The sequence below is a fragment of the Scophthalmus maximus genome, chromosome 4, assembly GCF_022379125.1.
Source record: "Scophthalmus maximus strain ysfricsl-2021 chromosome 4, ASM2237912v1, whole genome shotgun sequence".
Taxonomy (NCBI): domain Eukaryota; kingdom Metazoa; phylum Chordata; class Actinopteri; order Pleuronectiformes; family Scophthalmidae; genus Scophthalmus; species Scophthalmus maximus.
In genome coordinates, this window is record NC_061518.1 from 1,957,501 (window position 1) to 1,977,500 (window position 20,000).

At 45.1% G+C, this 20,000-nt stretch overlaps 2 protein-coding genes across 5 annotated transcripts in view; both read right to left on the reverse strand.

The window, feature by feature from the left end:
* Positions 1 to 17,996, reverse strand: part of pacsin3 (protein kinase C and casein kinase substrate in neurons 3) — a 32,447-nt gene extending 14,451 nt beyond the window's left edge. For 2 of the 4 annotated variants that reach the window (XM_035629336.2, XM_035629333.2), the window contains exons 1-4: positions 17,486 to 17,996; positions 9,301 to 9,369; positions 2,315 to 2,410; positions 697 to 853 (exon numbers count right to left, since the gene is read on the reverse strand). In XM_035629336.2, the coding sequence (XP_035485229.1) occupies positions 697 to 853; positions 2,315 to 2,368 (211 nt within the window). In that variant the 5' untranslated portion in view covers positions 2,369 to 2,410; positions 9,301 to 9,369; positions 17,486 to 17,996. Of the gene's footprint in view, positions 1 to 696; positions 854 to 2,314; positions 2,411 to 3,514; positions 3,535 to 9,300; positions 9,370 to 17,485 lie in introns of those variants that run through there. The other 2 variants (XM_035629334.2, XM_035629335.2) reach the window with 2 other exon arrangements.
* Positions 17,997 to 18,717: 721 nt separating this feature from the next.
* Positions 18,718 to 20,000, reverse strand: part of ero1a (endoplasmic reticulum oxidoreductase 1 alpha) — a 9,474-nt gene continuing 8,191 nt past the window's right edge. Inside the window, exons 14-15 of the mRNA XM_035629327.2 lie at positions 19,711 to 19,847; positions 18,718 to 19,621 (exon numbers count right to left, since the gene is read on the reverse strand). Coding sequence (XP_035485220.1) covers positions 19,561 to 19,621; positions 19,711 to 19,847 — 198 coding nt within the window. The 3' untranslated portion in view covers positions 18,718 to 19,560. The remainder of the gene's footprint in view (positions 19,622 to 19,710; positions 19,848 to 20,000) is intronic.

Here is a 20,000-nt window from a genome sequence, read left to right on the forward strand (position 1 = left end):
CATGTGACCCTCTGACCATGTGACCATGTGACCCTGTGACCATGTGACCCTGTGACCCTGTGACCCTGTGACCATGTGACCCTGTGACCATGTGACCATGTGACCCTGTGACCCTGTGACCATGTGACCCTGTGACCCTGTGACCATGTGACCCTGTGACCATGTGACCATGTGACCCTGTGACCCTGTGACCATGTGACCATGTGACCCTGTGACCATGTGACCCTGTGACCCTGTGACCATGTGACCCTGTGACCATGTGACCCTGTGACCATGTGACCCTGTGACCATGTGACCATGTGACCCTGTGACCCTGTGACCATGTGACCCTGTGACCCTGTGACCATGTGACCATGTGACCCTGTGACCATGTGACCATGTGACCCTGTGACCATGTGACCATGTGACCCTGTGACCATGTAACCGGTTTGTGTTGAGGTGTTTGTTTTTATGTTTCTGGATAAAAACAATGGATTATGGATACAGAGGAAACAGGAACTAAACTTCATTCTGCTCGTGGTCAAAGAGGTGACCATGTTAACGGTCTTAGTTTGGGATTCATTTGTTTACAATGTTAATGAGACAATGGGATTTGTGTTTTTATTACGGATTATAGTATGTGCCGAGATCCATAAGACGACGTATCACACTTGGACCTTGGCGTCATGTTTCTTCTTCTTCTCCTTGTGTACTGACCTTTCTCCACGACGCCCCTCCACCTCTTGGCCCAGTCGCTCAGCTGCAGTGCGTAGCTCTTCTCGATCTTCGCCCGCTCCTGGAAGCAGCTGACCAGCTCGTTGCACAGCCGGTGGCCGTCGTCGATCCGCTTCACCGTCCTCTTGTAGTTCCCCGGCTGCGCGGCGGACAACACAGAGAGAGAGAGAGAGCAAACAAGAAGAAGGATTTGAGAATTATGATTTATACGGTTATATATCAGCTGCTTTGGACGTTTCAATGCCGGCGTTTGGCAGCTCAGTGATGATGCAGAGAAATAAATAATGAGGAGAGGACGAGACAGGAGAGAGTGAGGCGAGTTCCAGGTATGTTGTTTTTCCAGATCCAGGTCTGTCGGCACCGACTCATTACGTGTCTCTGTCCAAACACCGCGGACCGACGCGGAGCCTCATCGTCTGTTTGTGAACCGGTTGGATCATGAATCCAAGCTCACAGACTCTTCATGGCGTCTGCTGCCGGCTCCTCACTGACTGACTTTGACACGCGGCTATTGTGACGAGCGTGTAATCGTTTCTCCAATCACTGATAAAAAAGTATTCAATTATTTTTCTCCAATCACTGATAAAAAAGTATTCAATTATTTTTCTCCAATCACTGATAAAAAAGTATTCAATTATTTTTCTCCAATCATTGATAAAAAAGTATTCAATTATTTTTCTCCAATCATTGATAAAAAAGTATTCAATTATTTTTCTCCAATCATTGATAAAAAAAAGGATTCAATCATTTTTCTCCAATAATTAATAAAAAAGTATTCAATCATTTTTCTCCAATAATTGATAAAAAAAAGGATTCAATCATTTTTCTCCAATAATTAATAAAAAAGTATTCAATCATTTTTCTCCAATCATTGATAAAAAAAAGTATTCAATCATTTTTCTCCAATAATTGATAAAAAAAAAGTATTCAATCATTTTTCTCCAATAATTGATAAAAAAAAGGATTCAATCATTTTTCTCCAATAATTAATAAAAAAGTATTCAATCATTTTTCTCCAATCATTGATAAAAAAAAGTATTCAATAATTTTTCTCCAATAATTGATAAAAAAAAAGTATTCAATCATTTTTCTCCAATAATTGATAAAAAAGTATTCAATCATTTTTCTCCAATAATTGATAAAAAAAAGGATTCAATCATTTTTCTCCAATAATTAATAAAAAAGTATTCAATCATTTTTCTCCAATCATTGATAAAAAAGTATTCAATCATTTTTCTCCAATAATTGATAAAAAAAAAGGATTCAATCATTTTTCTCCAATAATTGATAAAAAAAAGGATTCAATCATTTTCTCCAATCATTAATAAAAAAGTATTCAATTATTTTTTCTCCAATAATTGATAAAAAAGTATTCAATTATTTTTCTCCAATAATTGATAAAAAAGTATTCAATCATTTTTTTCCAATAATTAATAAAAAAGTATTCAATCATTTTTCTCCAATTACTCCAAGCTGCCGTCAGCAGCACAGCTGCCACTGAACAGGTTGTAAAAATATTATTTTCTTCAAGGCATGTTTCTTTTAAAGAGTGTCAAAGGTCAGAAAAGTGTGTGTGTGTGTGTGTGTGTTTCTACTGTACCTCCCAGAAGCTGTCAGAGCTCCCCAGGTCGCTGAGGTCTCCATTGGAAGACATGTCGGCCTTACAGCACGGAATGGTGGCGGCTACGGAAAACGACTGGAGGAGAGAGAGAGAAATTATTATTATTTTATTACAAACTCTCTGCTTTTTCACCAGCAGGCGGACGAAACCAGACACGGATCAATCAATCGTTTGATTTCTTACTAATATTTCAAAGTAGAAGGTCGACGTCACAGTCTGGTTGGGATTATAGGTGAACTGGAGAAAGTGTTCGTTGCAACTTAAGTCAAGTTTTGAGTTTTGAAGTAAAACAAATTATTCACATAGACTATAAATATACGCATTGTGTGTACAGGGGTCAGGAGGCGTTTTATGAGTTCCCTAAAACACTCTGGAGTTTCAACCAGCAGCGCTCCGGTGCCCACGGAGACGTTACGGCCTCCTCGCTGTGTGTGTGTGTGTGTGTGTGTGTGTGTGTGTGTGTGTGTGTGTCCAACACATCCGCTCCATTACTGAAGCAGGAATCTGTGTCAGCGAGTCCCGAACACACACACACACACACACACACACACACACACACACACACACACACACACACACACACACACACACACACACACACACACACACACACACACACACACACACACACACACACACACACACACACACACACACAATGGATCTCATTCATCAGAGAGACGATGCACTAAACATTTGTGCAGAACAACAACTTGCAAACACAAATGATTCTGGAACCGTCTCACTTGTTGATGACCCTCTGCCCCTTCATGTTCTAAAGAAATGGGACATACCCTGAGCGGGAATGCGGAAGACGGAGGGGAGGAGCCAAGTGGGGGGGAAATGGGACGGACTCCAAGGCTCCATCCACACCAATGCAATTTGGTTTTAAAACACCATTTCAAAACTAAATCCATCTCCGTCCAGACGAGCCTTTTAGCTCCGTATCATAAATGACCTCCATCCATCCCAACACCTGACCATGCATGTACACTGGGCATGTGCGCGTCGGTGTAAAGACTTTGTGTGTTCCGGGCTATTCACTGCTACGGTGGATGAACAAACTTCAGGCAGTGGAAGAAACTACAGCTCCAACAGATACACATCTGCACACACCGTCTTCACACAGGTGATGAGAGAAAAGCTAATATTGAATCAAAAAGCAAAGCGAGGCTCGACCTGACGGGACTGAGAGGTTCCTGGTTGTTCCTCCTCCTCTTCCTCCTCCTCCTCCTCCTCCTCCGTGTGTTTCACTATGTTCTCTCTCTCGCTGTAAATAACCGTCCGTCTCACAGAATAACTGTTGATCTGTTCACTGGGCGACGTCTGGGGCCGAACCGTCGCCTTGGTGAACTCTGCAGGGAACAGTGTGGGAGTGCGAGTCTAAATAAACTCTGCCGTCTGAGGCCGCGATGACAGAGCAGCCGACAAGGAGGAGGAGGAGGGCGTGCACTTAGATCAGGTTTATTGAGCACTGTACTTTACTGTACTGTACTGCACTGAACTGCACCGCACTGTATTGAACTGCACTGCATTACACTGTACTTTATTGTACTGAACTGTACTGAACTGTACTGCACTGTACTTTATTTTACTGAACTGCGCTGAACTGTACTGTAACACACTGTACTGAACTGCACTGAACAACACTGGACTTTACTGTACTGAACTGCACTGTACCGCACTGTACTGAACTACACTGCACTGCACTGTGGGTGTCTGGGTGCGTTCTGCAGGGGCCCGAGGAGACGGGAGACGTTCAAGATTAGTCAAACGCTGCTGAGCAACACGCAACATCACACTTCTCAAGACACGGCGGCTAATCCACCCCAGACAGCTGAGCTCCAATGTCCCGCCCACCATGTACAGACGAGCGCGTGCGTGTGTGTGTGTGTGTGTGTGTGTGTGTGTCACAGGTAAGTGGTAAGTGTGCTAACAGAAGAAGCATCTGCCACCGGCATGCTGGAACATGAGCGACGACGAGAAAACTCTGTTCACCGTGGAACGCTAATTACTGCAGAGAAGAGTGTGTGCGCATGTGTGTGTGTGTGTGTGTGTGTGTGTGTGTGTGTGAGTATCTGGGTGCGGCTCACTGAAAGCATGTTGGTTTGGCTGCTCCAACCACTTGCCTTCAACTTGCGGGAGGTTTGTAAAAGTCAACAAGAGAGCCGAGGTTGTGTGTGTGTCTGTGTGTGTGTGTGTGTGTGTGTGTGTGTGTGTGTGTGTGTGTGTGTGTGTGTGTGTCACAGGAGCGGAGGCCTGATTCTCAAAAGTACACACACACACACACACACACACACACACACACACACACACACACACACACACACACACACACACACACACACACACACACACACACACACACACACACACACACACACACACACACACACACACACGTGTCCTGTACGTCGAGCTAATTCCCTCAGGCATGTCTTTCCTTCAGCAGCAGTGCGTGAACAGAACACGTGCCTCCTGTCGTCAGCCGTGGACCGGCCACCGTTACAGAGTTTTAATACCTTTTCAACACCAAAATTATGAAAAATTATTAAAGCCCTGCATCATGATGAATTTTTGTCACTTTTAATCGACTAACCATTAAAAGTGATGAACATTGATCATGAGAGCTGACGACGTAAGTTCTTTTTGGTCATTTCCACTCCCAACGTCCCCCCTGGATGATTACATTGCACCAATTACTGGTCATGACCTCGGGTTCAGTCCCCTCGGTGTCAACACACACACACACACACACACACACACACACACACACACACACACACACTGAACCACCGGAGCTACAGCACATGTGGATGGATTATATATATATTGTCTCTATATATATATTATAGACAATGGGCCCCTGGGCACAATAAGGCAAAAGGCCCCTGAACTGAAGTACAAACCAACTTCGCTTCTTATCTCCGTGTAACTGTAACTTGTCTTTTTATGATCTTGTTTTAGGACGATTGTGTCATTTTCTATCTTTCTGTGCAAAAGGTTTTATGCTCTTAAGAAGTTCCAGGCAGTTCCACCAGGGAGGCGTCTGATCAGGTCTGACTTCGCTCAGGAGCCGGAGAATAAACCCAAACACAGACAGAAGCTTCTTCAGAGAGGAAGAGGAAGAGGAAGACGCTTAACCACCCATTAACCATGTGAAGGAATTAAAAAGCACCAGGTTCTCTGTCCCATGCAACAGGACTGTTTAAGGAGGGAAGGACGGAAGGATGAGAGGAACGAGAGGGGGACGTTTTTGTGACGGATGAAGCGATGAGAAGAGAGGAAAAGCAGGAGGAGACGATTGAGTTGATCACCAACTCTGTGTGGAAAAGAAACATGACGTTTACGAACTGAAGAGACGGTGACGAGGAGGAGGAAGAGGAAGAGGAGGAGGAGGTGGAGGAAGAGGAGGAGGAGGAGGAGGAGGAAGAGGAAGTGGAAGAGGAGGAAGAGGAGGAGGAGGAGGAGGAGGAGTAAGAGGAGGAGGAGGAAGAGGAGGAGGAGGAGGAAGAGGAGGAGGAGGTGGAGGAAGAGGAGGAGGAGGAGGAGGAGGAAGAAGTGGAGGAGGAGGAAGAGGAGGAGGAGGAGGAGGAAGTGGAGGAGGAGGAGGAAGAGGAAGAAGAGGACGAGGAGGAAGAGGAGGAAGAGGAGGAGGAAGAAGAGGAGGAAGAAGAGGAGGAGGAAGTGGAGGAGGAGGAAGAGGAAGAGGAAGAGGAGGCAGAGGAGGAGGAAGTGGAGGAGGAGGAAGAGGAGGAGGAGGAAGAGGAGGAGGAGGAGGAGGAGGAGGAGGAAGAAGTGGAGGAGGAGGAAGAGGAGGAGGAGGAGGAGGAAGTGGAGGAGGAGGAGGAAGAGGAAGAAGAGGAGGAGGAGGAAGAGGAGGAAGAGGAGGAGGAGGAGGAGGAGGAGGAGGAAGAGGAAGAAGAGGAGGAGGAGGAAGAGGAGGAAGAGGAAGAGGAAGAAGAGGAGGAGGAGGAAGAGGAGGAAGAGGAGGAGGAGGAAGAGGAAGAGGAGGCAGAGGAGGAGGAAGTGGAGGAGGAGGAGGAGGAGGAGGAGGAGGAGGAGGAGGAAGTGGAGGAGGAGGAGGAGAAAGAGGAGGAGGAGGAGGAGGAGGAGGAGGAAGAGGAGGTTTGACACTCGGCAACACAAAGGACACTTCTCACGTTGATTCAACAACACAGCAGTGAAACACGAGCCGCATGAGGAGCTGGTTTGTCGAGCTCAAACGTAAATACGGACACTGGCCGAGAAAAATATCAAATATCCAAATCGTTGAGCTCACAAATGAATCCTGAATCTCGGCGTCTTCACACGTCACGGCAACGAAACGGTCGGACACCCGAAGATAATTTCTGTTTTCGATCCTGTTTGACGATGAAAAGACGTCAAACCTTGAAAGCAAAAGAGAAAATTCAAACTTTGGCTGAATTGACCCTGAAAGTAAAAAGTACAACGAGGATGTGGAAGAACCGGGAGCTGATTTCATTCATTTCCCCTTCAAACAGTCCAACAGCACGAAGCTGAATGAAGACATGAATAATATTAAGGCTGCAACTAACGATTATTTTCATTATCTATTAATCTGGCGATAATGTTGATTGTGTTTCCCAAAACTTCGTCCACAGTTTTGTTTTGTTTCGTCCACAGACCAAAGATATTCATTTCTCGGTCACAGAGGAGCAAAGAAACCAGAAGATATTCACATGTAAGAAGATGAAATCAGAGAATTATGATTATTACCGACAAAATAGTTCAGCTTGAACATCCGACGGACAAAACGCAGATTTATGCTCCGTGTTGACACGGAGCTGCTGAAGAGGCGGGTGAGTGTCGGACAAGAGGGAGAATCTGGTTTACAGAGAAGTGGGTCAGGCCAGCGAGGAGGAGGAGGAGGGGACGGGGGAGGGAGGGATGAGGAGAGAGAGAGAGGGGACGGGGGAGGGAGGGATGAGGAGAGAGAGAGAGGGGACGGGGGAGGGAGGGATGAGGAGAGAGAGAGAGGGGACGGGGGAGGGAGGGATGAGGAGGGAGAGAGAGAGGGGACGGGGGAGGGAGGGATGAGGAGAGAGAGAGAGGGGACGGGGGGAGGGAGGGATGAGGAGAGAGAGGGGACGGGGGAGGGAGGGATGAGGAGGGAGAGAGAGAGGGGACGGGGGGGAGGGAGGGATGAGGAGAGAGAGAGGGGACGGGGGAGGGAGGGATGAGGAGGGAGAGAGAGGGGACGGGGGAGGGAGGGATGAGGAGGGAGAGAGAGAGAGGCAGGTCCAGACCTCATAAGCTCCACTGGAAAACTCCCGGTCATTAATCTGATCTGATTACTGTACACGGTCCGGCCGCCGGGCCCCTGCGCCGCCACGTTATCCAGCGCGTCGTGGCCAAACTGCGCCTGAGTTAAACGCCCCACATGGGCTCCGGTCCGCATTCCAGCCGAGCTCCGGTGGGAGAGAGGGGACGCGTGCGTGACCCAGGGGCCCGGAGCCGACGGGCCCCGCTTGCTGCGGATTCTCCTTCGCTGGCAACAGCTGGAACGTCAGAGGAGCAGCTGTGCTCGTGAGGCGTCGCGTCGCGTCGTGAGCGCGCTCGCGAGGGGAGTGTGTATCCATCCATCCATCCATCCATCCATCCATCCATCGTCGACCACTTTATCCATTTAAGGGTCGCGGGGGCTGGAGCCAATCCCAGCTGACGTTGGGCGAGAGGCGGGGTTCACCCTGGACAGGTCGCCAGCCTATCACAGGGCCACATACAGAGACAGACAACCATTCACTCTCACATTCACACCTACGGTCAATTCAGAGTCTCCAATGAACCTAACCCCATTCTGCATGTCTCTGGACTGTGGGAGGAAGACGGAGAACCTGGAGAGAACCCACGCACACACGGGGAGAACATGCAAACTCCACACAGAAAGGCCCTGGTTGGTTCGAACCGGGACTCGAACCCAGAACCTTCTTGCTGTGAGGCGACAGCGCCGACCACTACACCACCGCGCAGCCCAGGGAGTGTGTAAAAATGTTTTATTAATCAGCTTCTTGGATTAACGTTGCCCACAGTTCTGGTTTTATTATCCTCACACACACACACACACACACACACACACACACACACACACACACACACACACACACACACACACACACACACACACACACACACACACACACACACACACACACACACACACACACACACACACACACACACACACACAAAAGACTAAAATGAAACCTGGCATGTTCTCAGGCTCGAACGCAGCAACAGGAAACTCACAACAACTATGTGGAGGAAACAATATGAGGTTAATACAAAATATGAATAAAAGGATATCACACCACTAACCAGATCTGTTATGACAGGTATGAGTTGGAAACAGTTCATCAGATAAAAGAGTTTGTTTTTTAAAGTGTGCTTTTTAATCCGTAACCAACCAAACGTCCATGTCCCTTCCAGGGCTCCGTAGTTCGCAGACACTTAAACCGGAGGATTTGACGATTCTTTCTGTTGTTGCTGGTCGGACAAAACCCACGACCTTTGAAGCCGTCAACTTTGTCCATGAGAGAAATTATAATGGTAGTTTTTCATTATTTACTGGAAGTTTATAGTCGAGACGACAACTTTCTTTCCGGGGGTCCGAGGTGTGACGGACCGCAGGGCCACTCGCTGATCAACGCCGCGTTCCATTTGACCGAATCACCGACCTCCGAGTCGGAAGTCGCAGCTGGAACGCCCTGGGCCCGAGGAAATTCATCACCGCCCCGACCCCCCGACCCCCCGACCCCCCGGCCTCCAATGGTACAACGGAACGCGGCCGAACACATAACGTACACGCGGCTGTTGACAGGACGGAAAAGGGCCGGAGGTCTTTGTGAATCCCAGATGCGGCTCGTCGACGGGAGCGTTATGAAGCGTATGGCGTACAACAGGAAATGCCGAGGCAACCAATCAACGCAGGCAGAAGAACTCACCTCCTCAGGAGACAAGAACAGAGACGGACGCACGTCCGAGCAGAAGACGCAGCCTCTGCTTCCGCCGGCCTGACGGACGAGATGAGACAGACGGAGGGAAGAGGAGGAGGAGGAGGAGGAGGAGGAGGAAGATCCCGCAGCAGCAGCAGCAGCAGCAGCCAGAGAGGAGAACAGAAAACACAGAGGAGAGGTTTGTTAGACGGCATGCGGTTAGACTCTCCCCCCCCCCCGGGCCGGACGAGGCTTTAAGGCTCGGTGCCGCGTCGAGGTGGCACATTCTGGGAGCGCAGGCGAAATGCCACACATGGAGCCGGTGGCCAGCGGCTAATGAAAGAGGCCTTAGGGCCGCGGGCGGGTCGCAGCAGGTCACTCACACCTCCGAATTGACCTGCTCGCACCACAGGGCCGGGATCCTCAAATCAAAAAAAACACATTTACCACCGATCACGTGTACGTTATCGATCAGACACGTGACGGTGTCGCAGCGTTCCCACCGTGCAGACGCTCCATCTGTGTTATGGAGGAGTCAGAAATCACGGTCAAGTTTTTTGACTGTGAGAGAAATTAAAGTTTTGTTCCCCGTCAGTGTGGAAAGTTTAACCCCAACACTTGATTTAGAATAGGATGGATTTGAAATATTTCAATTTTTCAAAATGAAAAGCTAAATAATTATCTTTTTAACATGTTTTTCATACAAGTAACAACGTAACTAGTTTAGCTGAAGAAAATCAATATTTTGTTATTTATTTATTTTATTTTTATATAAATACATTTTGTTGTTTGAGTCTTTTTTTACAAAAATGTCAAATATTTGCCGTTTGCAGCTTCTCAGATTTGACGACTTGATGCTTTTAATTTTGTCAATATCACAGTATCAGCCAAAGACGTCAGCTACTGTATAACGGTCATTTTAATATTTTACAGCATTTCATAGATAAAGCAATGAATGAATTATTGGAAAAAAGACGTCGTCAGACTGTCTTTAGATGGAAAAACTCTCATTTTTCTCAAACAAAAAGTCTGATGCAGATTAATAAGAATTTAAAAAATCCAATTAAAAAGAGAAAAACGAGAATATTTGATGAAATACAGTATTTGGGAGAAATCCAGATGCGTCGTTAGAGAACATTTGAATCCAGACAATATTCAACACGTCAGTCAATAACGATTGTTGGCTGCGTCTCTATTGGTCGACGCATAAATCCATTGGTTGATCATTCCTGACTGTCGGTAACTTATTGAAGAACGTTTAATCGCCACACAATCTTGTTTTAAAATACGCCGCTCCGCCTCGGCAGCTCGACTTCAGGTGTGTTTCATAAAAGTCTCGAGATGATGTTATCTACAGGAAGCACTTAGCAGCTTCACGTCGCGTTATCGTGCTGTATCATAACACAAACAGTACATGAGGTGAACACAAAACTTTCTTTTCTACCATGTTGGTGCCTCGTGACTTCAGAGACCCGGCTCATGTGAATATAATAAAAGGTGTTTTATTTTGGGACTTGTGCACAACAGTTTGGTATCAAGCTGAGGAAAGTGACTAAAAATTGTTTTCATAATCACGATATTGCTGTGGATAAAATATAACTGGTGTTCTTTAGCATTTAAGATCAGATCAGATCAAATGAGATCAGATTAGATTAGATAAACCTTTATTGATTCTCCCATAGGGGAAATTCAAAATTGACAAAACGTGGGGAAATTCAAAATAGAATAAAAACAGAATCTAAGTTAAAATATAAATACTATGAAATAACAATTTAAAAAAATATACATTATATACAATAATGTGCAAGTCAACACTGACAGCTGCTCCGCCGGCGGCCAGAGGCTTCGTGTCTCACTGACTCAACAAGGAGATGAGATGATTCTCCGGTCGAGTCGAGTCGAGTCAAGTCGAGGCTCAGATAGAAAATAAAAAATAAAAAATAAAAAAACTGAAGCGGCTCACAGAGGCGGAGCGCTGCAGACCAGAGTCAGAGAAAGGGACAAGTCAGCCTTGTTCTCACACACACACACACACACACACACACACACACACACACACACTGAACCACCGGAGCTACAGCACATGTGGATGGATGAAATGTCGAGAATAAAGTTGAAATAGCCTATGTTTAATATTTTTTCCTCGTGATTCAACAGACAGTCCATTCAGAAAAGTTCACCAGCTGTGGCCCAGTGTCAAAACTTTAAATTCTATCAAATGTCATTAATGTTATTTCTGAACTTTACTGGTCCTGTCATGACATTTACCCAATATCATAACAAACAAATCATTATTTAACACCATTGGTCACACACACACACACACACACACACACACACACTCATGTCAAACACATTGTTCCAGTCATGAGTTCTGATGATTAACGATCATTGAGTATCTGTTGGTTTCTAACCAGAACCACATCACTGAGGGCCTCATGTTGGGCCTCATGTTGGGCCTCATGTTGGGCCTCATGTTGGGTCTCATGTTGGGTCTCATGTCGGGTCTCATGTTGGGTCTCATGTTGGGTCTCATGTCGGGTCTCATGTTGGGCCTCATGTCGGGTCTCATGTCGGGCCTCAAGTTGGACCTCATGTCGGGTCTCATGTTTGGTCTCATGTTGGGTCTCATGTCGGGCCTCAAGTTGGACCTCATGTCGGGTCTCATGTTTGGTCTCATGTTGGGTCTCATGTCAGGCCTCATGTTGGGCCTCATGTTGGGCCTCATGTCGGGCCTCATGTTGGGCCTCATGTCGGGCCTCATGTTGGGTCTCATGTCGGGCCTCATGTTGGGTCTCATGTCGGGTCTCATGTCGGCCTCATGTCGGGCCTCATGTCGGGTCTCATGTTGGGCCTCATGTCGGGCCTCATGTCGGGCCTCATGTTGGGCCTCACGTTGGGTGTCATGTCGGGTCTCATGTCGGCCTCATGTCGGGCCTCATGTCGGGTCTCATGTTGGGCCTCATGTTGGGTCTCATGTCGGGCCTCATGTTGGGTCTCATGTCGGGCCTCATGTCGGGTCTCATGTCGGGTCTCATGTCGGGTCTCATGTTTGGTCTCATGTCGGGTCTCATGTCGGGCCTCATGTTGGGCCTCATGTCGGGCCTCATGCTGGGCCTCATGTCGGGTCTCATGTCGGGTCTCATGTCGGCCTCATGTCGGGCCTCATGTCGGGTCTCATGTTGGGCCTCATGTCGGGCCTCATGTCGGGCCTCATGTTGGGCCTCATGTTGGGTCTCATGTCGGGCCTCATGTTGGGCCTCATGTTGGGTCTCATGTTGGCCTCATGTTGGGTTTCATGTTGGGCCTCATGTTGGGCCTCATGTTGGACCTCATGTTGGGTCTCACGTCGGGTCTCATGTTGGGCTTCATGTTGGGTCTCATGTTGGGTCTCAAGTTGGGTCTCATGTTGGGTCTCATGTTGGGTCTCATGTTGGGTCTCATGTTGGGCCTCATGTTGGGCTTCATGTTGGGTCTCATGTTGGGTCTCATGTTGGGCTTCATGTTGGGTCTCATGTTGGGCTTCATGTTGGGCCTCATGTCGGGCCTCATGTTGGGTCTCATGTCGGGTCTCATGTTGGGCCTCATGTCGGGCCTCATGTTGGACCTCATGTCGGGCCTCATGTTGGGTCTCATGTTGGGTCTCAAGTTGGACCTCATGTCGGGCCTCATGTTGGGTCTCATGTTGGGTCTCAAGTTGGACCTCATGTCGGGTCTCATGTTTGGTCTCATGTTGGGTCTCATGTCGGGTCTCATGTCGGCCTCATGTTGGGCTTCATGTTGGGCCTCATGTTGGGCCTCATGTTGGGTCTCATGTTGGGTCTCATGTTGGGCCTCATGTTGGGCCTCATGTCGGGCCTCATGTCGGGCCTCATGTCGGGCCTCATGTCGGGTCTCATGTTGGGCCTCATGTCGGGCCTCATGTTGGACCTCATGTCGGGCCTCATGTTGGGCCTCATGTTGGGCCTCCAGCTTCTCCGCCTCTGCACAGACACGAACCTTCAGTCTGCGAGTGGCGTGCAGGTCACGACCGGCTCGGCTCAACATGATAATAATAATTAAATATGCATAAAGATCATATCGCCTATTAACTGAGTCGATCAACAAATCAATCGGCAAATGTTTTGATAAATGTTGATAATAATTAGTAAAAATAACAAAATGACCAAAATTTGATGGTTACAGCTTCTCAAAATGAGGCATTTGAAGAATGTGTTGGACATTTTTTTTAAATTATTTTGACATCTTATAGACTAATCATTCAATCAATTGATCCAGAAGAACTGACACGTCATCCCTGTGTGGCATTTCTCTTCATGTAAACGTTAAGTTAATCCATTTCGAGATTTTATTTTCTTATTCTAACGTCTTCTTTCCATTCCATCACATTTATTTTCTGTAAAAGGTTTTTACAGTTGAAGTATGTTAAATGTCTATGTTGTCACATTTTATGCTTGTTGGTTGATGAAACCGTAAAATGCAGCGAACTGCAAACCATAAAAATGATATTATATTATTATAAATATTATTAAATAATGTCAAATAATGTGGAACATACACTGACGTAGAAATTTTTTCCAGTCGGTTGGGTTTTATTTGAACAAAAGAATATTAAATAAATAGGAAAAAAACTTGTGTTTGCTTTTCTTTGCACCGTGCAGGAACAACCCGAGTCGTTCCGGGACGGCCTGCACTCTGCACATTTCGCCTCCTGGTGTGAACCTGCTATTTGGAAAAGGCAGAGAAGTGGACCAACGTGACCGACTGGGAGGGAGTTAACGTTCCGCAATGACATATTTCATGTTTCCATGAAATTCCACTTGCTGGGGCAGGACCGGAGGCCCGACGGGGGAAGGAGGGGGAGGAGGGGGATGCCCCGCCTCCACCCTGGATCCTACTGCAACACTGCTGCTTGTCAGGGACCAACTTCCCCCCTCGAGGATTTCTATCAACCAACCGACCGTCAGGACGTCACGTCACCCGATCAAACGTGTAGCATTAATCCAGTGGCGACCGAGTCTAAATCAACAATCCCTGAAATCGCGAACGCAAAATGTGGGAGGTGAATTCTTGCAGATTCACGGACGCAGTGTTCTCCCCTCATCGTTGAGGTTCGTCCGATTCCTCATGAGGAGAAACGGCTTCTTCGACGCCCACAAACGTGTTCGTGCTCAAACCGTCGTGAAATCATGTGACTGTGATCATGCAAAACAAATAATGGTAATAATGGTACATTAGGCAACACTAGAAGGACATGAGTCCTCCTCCGCTGCGATCTACTGTAACTGACTTCTTGTTAATTCATTCGTCGAAGATATGAGAATTATCACCAAACTCTATGGCAACTATGAAGCTTTTCATGCTCAAACTAATGTGTATATATATATATATATATATATATATATATGACGATGGAATTTTTAAAAAAGTCCCATGGTATATATTTTATATATACTGTGTATGTATGTATATATATATATATATATATATATATATATATATATATATATATATATATATATATATATATACATATATATATATATATATATATATATACATATATACATATATAAGTATATATATATATATGTATATATATATATATCATGTGACGATGGATTTTTTTCCATGGTATATCATTTATCTTGTCGTGCTGCAGATCACACTCTTCAAGGCAACATCTTTTCGTCACTTTGGCGGCGCTTTGTGTCGTCTCCTACGCAGACAGGAAATGTACATGAAGCCAAAAAACTAACTCTTGGTTCGTTTTAGGTGTTTTTTTCTGCCCCCCACTAGTCAAGAGCTGCTTGATGCAGCTTTCAAATGTGACGCGAAACTGTTTAAGTGGCGGAGGACGGAGAAAAACCCTGAAAGGTTTACGACAGAGTCCATTTTTGTAGCATTTCGGTAAATAAACAGTCCAAGACGTGCAGATTTTAAAACTGTAAATGAAACGTGAGCTTAGATATGAGGCGACGTTTGAAGCCAGAATAAAAGACAAGCACTGACACCAAAAAATATAACATTGCATTTCAGAGGAGAATGAAAAAGCATAACACGACACTGAAGTTGGCTTGTGACTCAACAGTTAAAGGGGAAAGTTAAGGGGAAACTTTAAGGACAATATTGGGTGACTGAGGGGTTTTAGAACCTTCTCGTTAAAACGTTGACCCTGTTTGAAAAACAAGATTTGTGAATCTCACTGTATCTCTACTCCCCATCGAGACCATTGGACCAGGTCCAGACCAAAACCCAGGGCAGAATAAAAACTGATAAAAACAAAGTTTTTAGATTTGTAAAAAACCCTTATTCCATTTGCAAAAAAACAACAAAAGGATGAATTAACAGCTTTAGACCACAACGGACCAGGTCCAGACCTACAACCATGTTACACAGAAACTGTGTTAACTGATTTGACAGGTCCTACATGGGTAGTGGTGTTTCATGTAGACCACACTGGACCAGATCCACACTGGACCAGGTCCACACTGGACCAGATCCAGACTGGAACAGGACCACACTGGACCAGATCCAGACTGGAACAGGACCACACTGGACCAGATCCACACTGGACCAGGACCACACTGGACCAGGACCACACTGGACCAGATCCACACTGGAACAGGACCACACTGGACCAGATCCACACTGGACCAGGACCACACTGGACCAGGTCCACACTGGACCAGGTCCACACTGGACCAGATCCACACTGGACCAGATCCACACTGGAACAGGACCACACTGGACCAGATCCACACTGGACCAGGACCACACTGGACCAGATCCACACTGGACCAGGACCACTCTGGACCAGGACCACACTGGACCAGGTCCACACTGGAACAGGACCACACTGGACCAGATCCAAACTGGAACAGGACCACACTGGACCAGTCCACACTGGACCAGATCCACACTGGACCAGATCCACACTGGAACAGGACCACACTGGACCAGATCCAAACTGGAACAGGACCACACTGGACCAGATCCACACTGGACCAGATCCACACTGGAACAGGACCACACTGGACCAGATCCAAACTGGAACAGGACCACACTGGACCAGGACAACACTGGACCAGATCCACACTGGACCAGGACCACAACTGAAACTGTGTTAATCTACACAGTCCTGGTTTGACAGGTCCTGTAGCTGCAGTCTGACCCAGACCTGGTCCAACGTGGGGAAATGTTGAAATCATTCTCAAATCAAACAAACATGAAATTCTGTTTTAAACAGTGTTAGAGCTTTAACCAAGAAAGATGTCAATCACCCAAAACTGAATCTCAGTCATTTGATTTTCCCCTTAATTTAGTCCCTTAACTGTGGAACAATCTGAGGTTGTTAGTATTTGTTGTATATATCTACATGTTATGAGTATTTGATATATATATATATTTACATGTTATGAGTATTTGATATATATATATATTTACATGGTATGAGTATTTGTTCTATATATTTACATGTTATGAGTATTTGATATATATACTTACATGTTATGAGTATTTGATATATATATATACATATTATGAGTATTTGATATATATATTTACATGTTATGAGTATTTGTTCTATATATTTACATGTATGAGTATTTGTTCTATATATTTACATGTTATGAGTATTTAATATATATATATATTTACATGTTATGAGTATTTGTTATATATATTTACATGTTATGCATATTTGATATATATATTTACATGTTATGAGTATTTGTTCTATATATTTACATGTTATGAGTATTTGATATATATATATATTTACAGGTTATGAGTATTTGATATATATTTACGTTATGAGAATTTGATATACATACTTACATGTTATGAGTATTTGATATATATACTTACATGTTATGAGTATTTGATATATATATTTACATGTTATGAGTATTTGTTCTATATATTTACATGTTATGAGTATTTGATATATATATTTACATGTTATGAGTATTTGATATATATACTTACATGTTATGAGTATTTGATGTATATATATTTACATGTTATGTGTATTTGATATATATATTTACATGTTATGTGTATTTGATATATATATTTACATGTTATGTGTATTTGATATATATATATATATTCACATGTTATGAGTATTCGATGAGACTCACAGGTGCAGGACATGTGCTGATGGCAGTCAGACACAGGTGAGCTCTCCTACCTGCTTCTCTCCGACCTGGAGGCACGACCCTTCCTCTTCCTCCTCTTCCTCCTCTTCTTCCTCCTCTTCTTCCTCCTCTTCCTCCTCCGATGTTCACACTTGCTTCGTCTTCATAAAGAACGTGAGAACTCCAGTCGGTGGAACAGTCCTGCTGGTTTTCTATTCAAGCCTCCACGAACTGCGACATGTTGCCAGTTCTCTCCGCAGACATCCCCCGCTCCTCCTCCTCCCCCTGCTCGGCCGTTCACCCCCGACAGAAGCCGTCTACTGCCGCAGAGAGGTCGGCCTCGCTCTTCTCTTCCGGGCTCTCCCGCTCCCTCCTCCGGTGCAGAAGTCAACTTTTATCCGCGGGTTTTAAAAGATGTAAAACGGATAAAACGAGATCGAGAGCTCGGTGCCTTCCCCCTCCGTGTGTCTCCGCTGTAATCAGATGCCATTCATCCTCTTAGGCGGTTTAACCCCTGCGCGGCGTCTGCCAGGCGCGGTGCTGCCTTCACGGCACCGTCGGACAAAACAACGAGCACCAGATAATCATCCCTCTGGGGACCAAGACGAGTTCTGCGAGCTGTGAAGAGATCGACGCAGACAAGTGTGTCACCTGCGGATCATACGGAAGAGTGTTAGGGCAGAAGAAGAAGAGAAAATGAGGGGGAAGATCTTTCTGTTTCATTCAGCATTTCGAGAATGAAGTCGAAATGTCGACAATACAGTTGAAATATTATATCGAGAATAAAGTTGGATGACTATATCGGGAATAAAGTCGAAATATTATATAGACAATAAAGTCAAAATGTTGATAATAAAGTTGAAATGTCAATAATAAAGTTGAAATACTACAATATATCGAGAATAAAGTTGAAATACTATATTGAGAATAAAGTTGAAATATTATATAGAGAATAAAGTCAAAATGTTGATAATAAAGTTGAAATACTATATCGAGAATAAAGTTGAAATACAATATCGAGAATAAAGTTGAAATGTCGAGAATAAAGTTGAAATAGCCTATGTTTAATATCTTTTCCTCGTGATTCAACAGACAGTCCATTCAGAAAAGTTCACCAGCTGTGGCCCAGTGTCAAAACTTTAAATTCTATCAAATGTCATTAATGTTATTTCTGAACTTTACTGGTCCTGTCATGACATTTACCCAATTTTTTAACAAACAAATCATTATTTAACCCCATTGGTCACACACACACACACACACACACACACACACACACACACAGTATTTTCTCACATAAGAAACATACTTTTTATTAATCATATCCCTTGTTTACATACAAAACTTTCAAAGCAATTGGAATTTTTAACTTTGCATTTATCTGCAAGTTCATCAGGTCGAAATGTGAAAATCAGTTCATGTACAAACAGCGCCATCTGCTGGACAGTGAAACAATCACAACAACAACAGGCCTCTGAATTTAAATTGTACTGTAAACTCATGGCATTATTACACTTTCACAAAACTAAACTAATGTGACTCATCAAAACTTCAGATTCCATTTTAACTGAAGCAAAAAAAGACTTAATCAGTTCCAGAAAAATTAAATGAAATATCATTAATGAATGCTGAGCCCTTATTCATCGAACCCTTAAAAATGAACTCTCAGCTGAAGGCATAGACAATGAGAGATTCATAGAAAAAAATCATACGGTTCATTTAGTGGTTCTTCAATAACATACTGTGTGTAAGTTCTTATGTGTGTGACATCTTTAAACGTCTTGTAATAATTAATAAAAATCCTAATATATTTGTAATAATTTGAAATAAAGTTGCGAGACAAAACCACATCATAAAGAGAATTTGATTCCACACTGACGAGTGTAGACGCGGACGCGGCGTTCAGACATATATCACATTAATATTATTCATTCTTGTTTTGTTTTTCCCGCCTGTTAATTCGTCCACTAGTCTTAATCATACTGAAGGGACTTTTCGGGGTCGGAAGGAGTTTTGATTAAATCATTTTTCATCTTTGACTTTTAATCAGAGGTGCCGGACGGCGGCGAGGGCGGTCGGCGGCGGCGGGGCCACGACAGTCGGCTCACAGAACCTCCGACTCCTCTGGTCACCGCTCCTCTGCGAGCAGCGAGCGGAAGTTCTTCAGCTCTCGGACGCTGGTGGAAATCCTGCGGGACGTTACGAGACATGTTTGCGGATCAGTCTTCAGGGGGCAGACGTGGTGTGCGTCTGCAACCAAACGCGACAGAGTCCTCACCTGCCGAAGGCGTTGAGCAGCGAGACGATCTCCCGCCGGCTGAGCTGGAAACTGGGTCGCCGGCCGCCGGAGGCGGGCAGAGCCTCGATCTGTCGCTCGGAGAACAGAATCTTGAGCGCCGTGCCTAATCCCTGAGTCTGGAGCCGAGGGACAGACGCAGGCGGAGAGGAAGGGGAACAGATCCAATCGCAGGGCGAAGCAAAGTACATCACTATGTATACAAACACTGATATAATAATCATGAACACACTGAAGAACGGTGGAACAACAGCAGTCGTTTGTTTTTTATA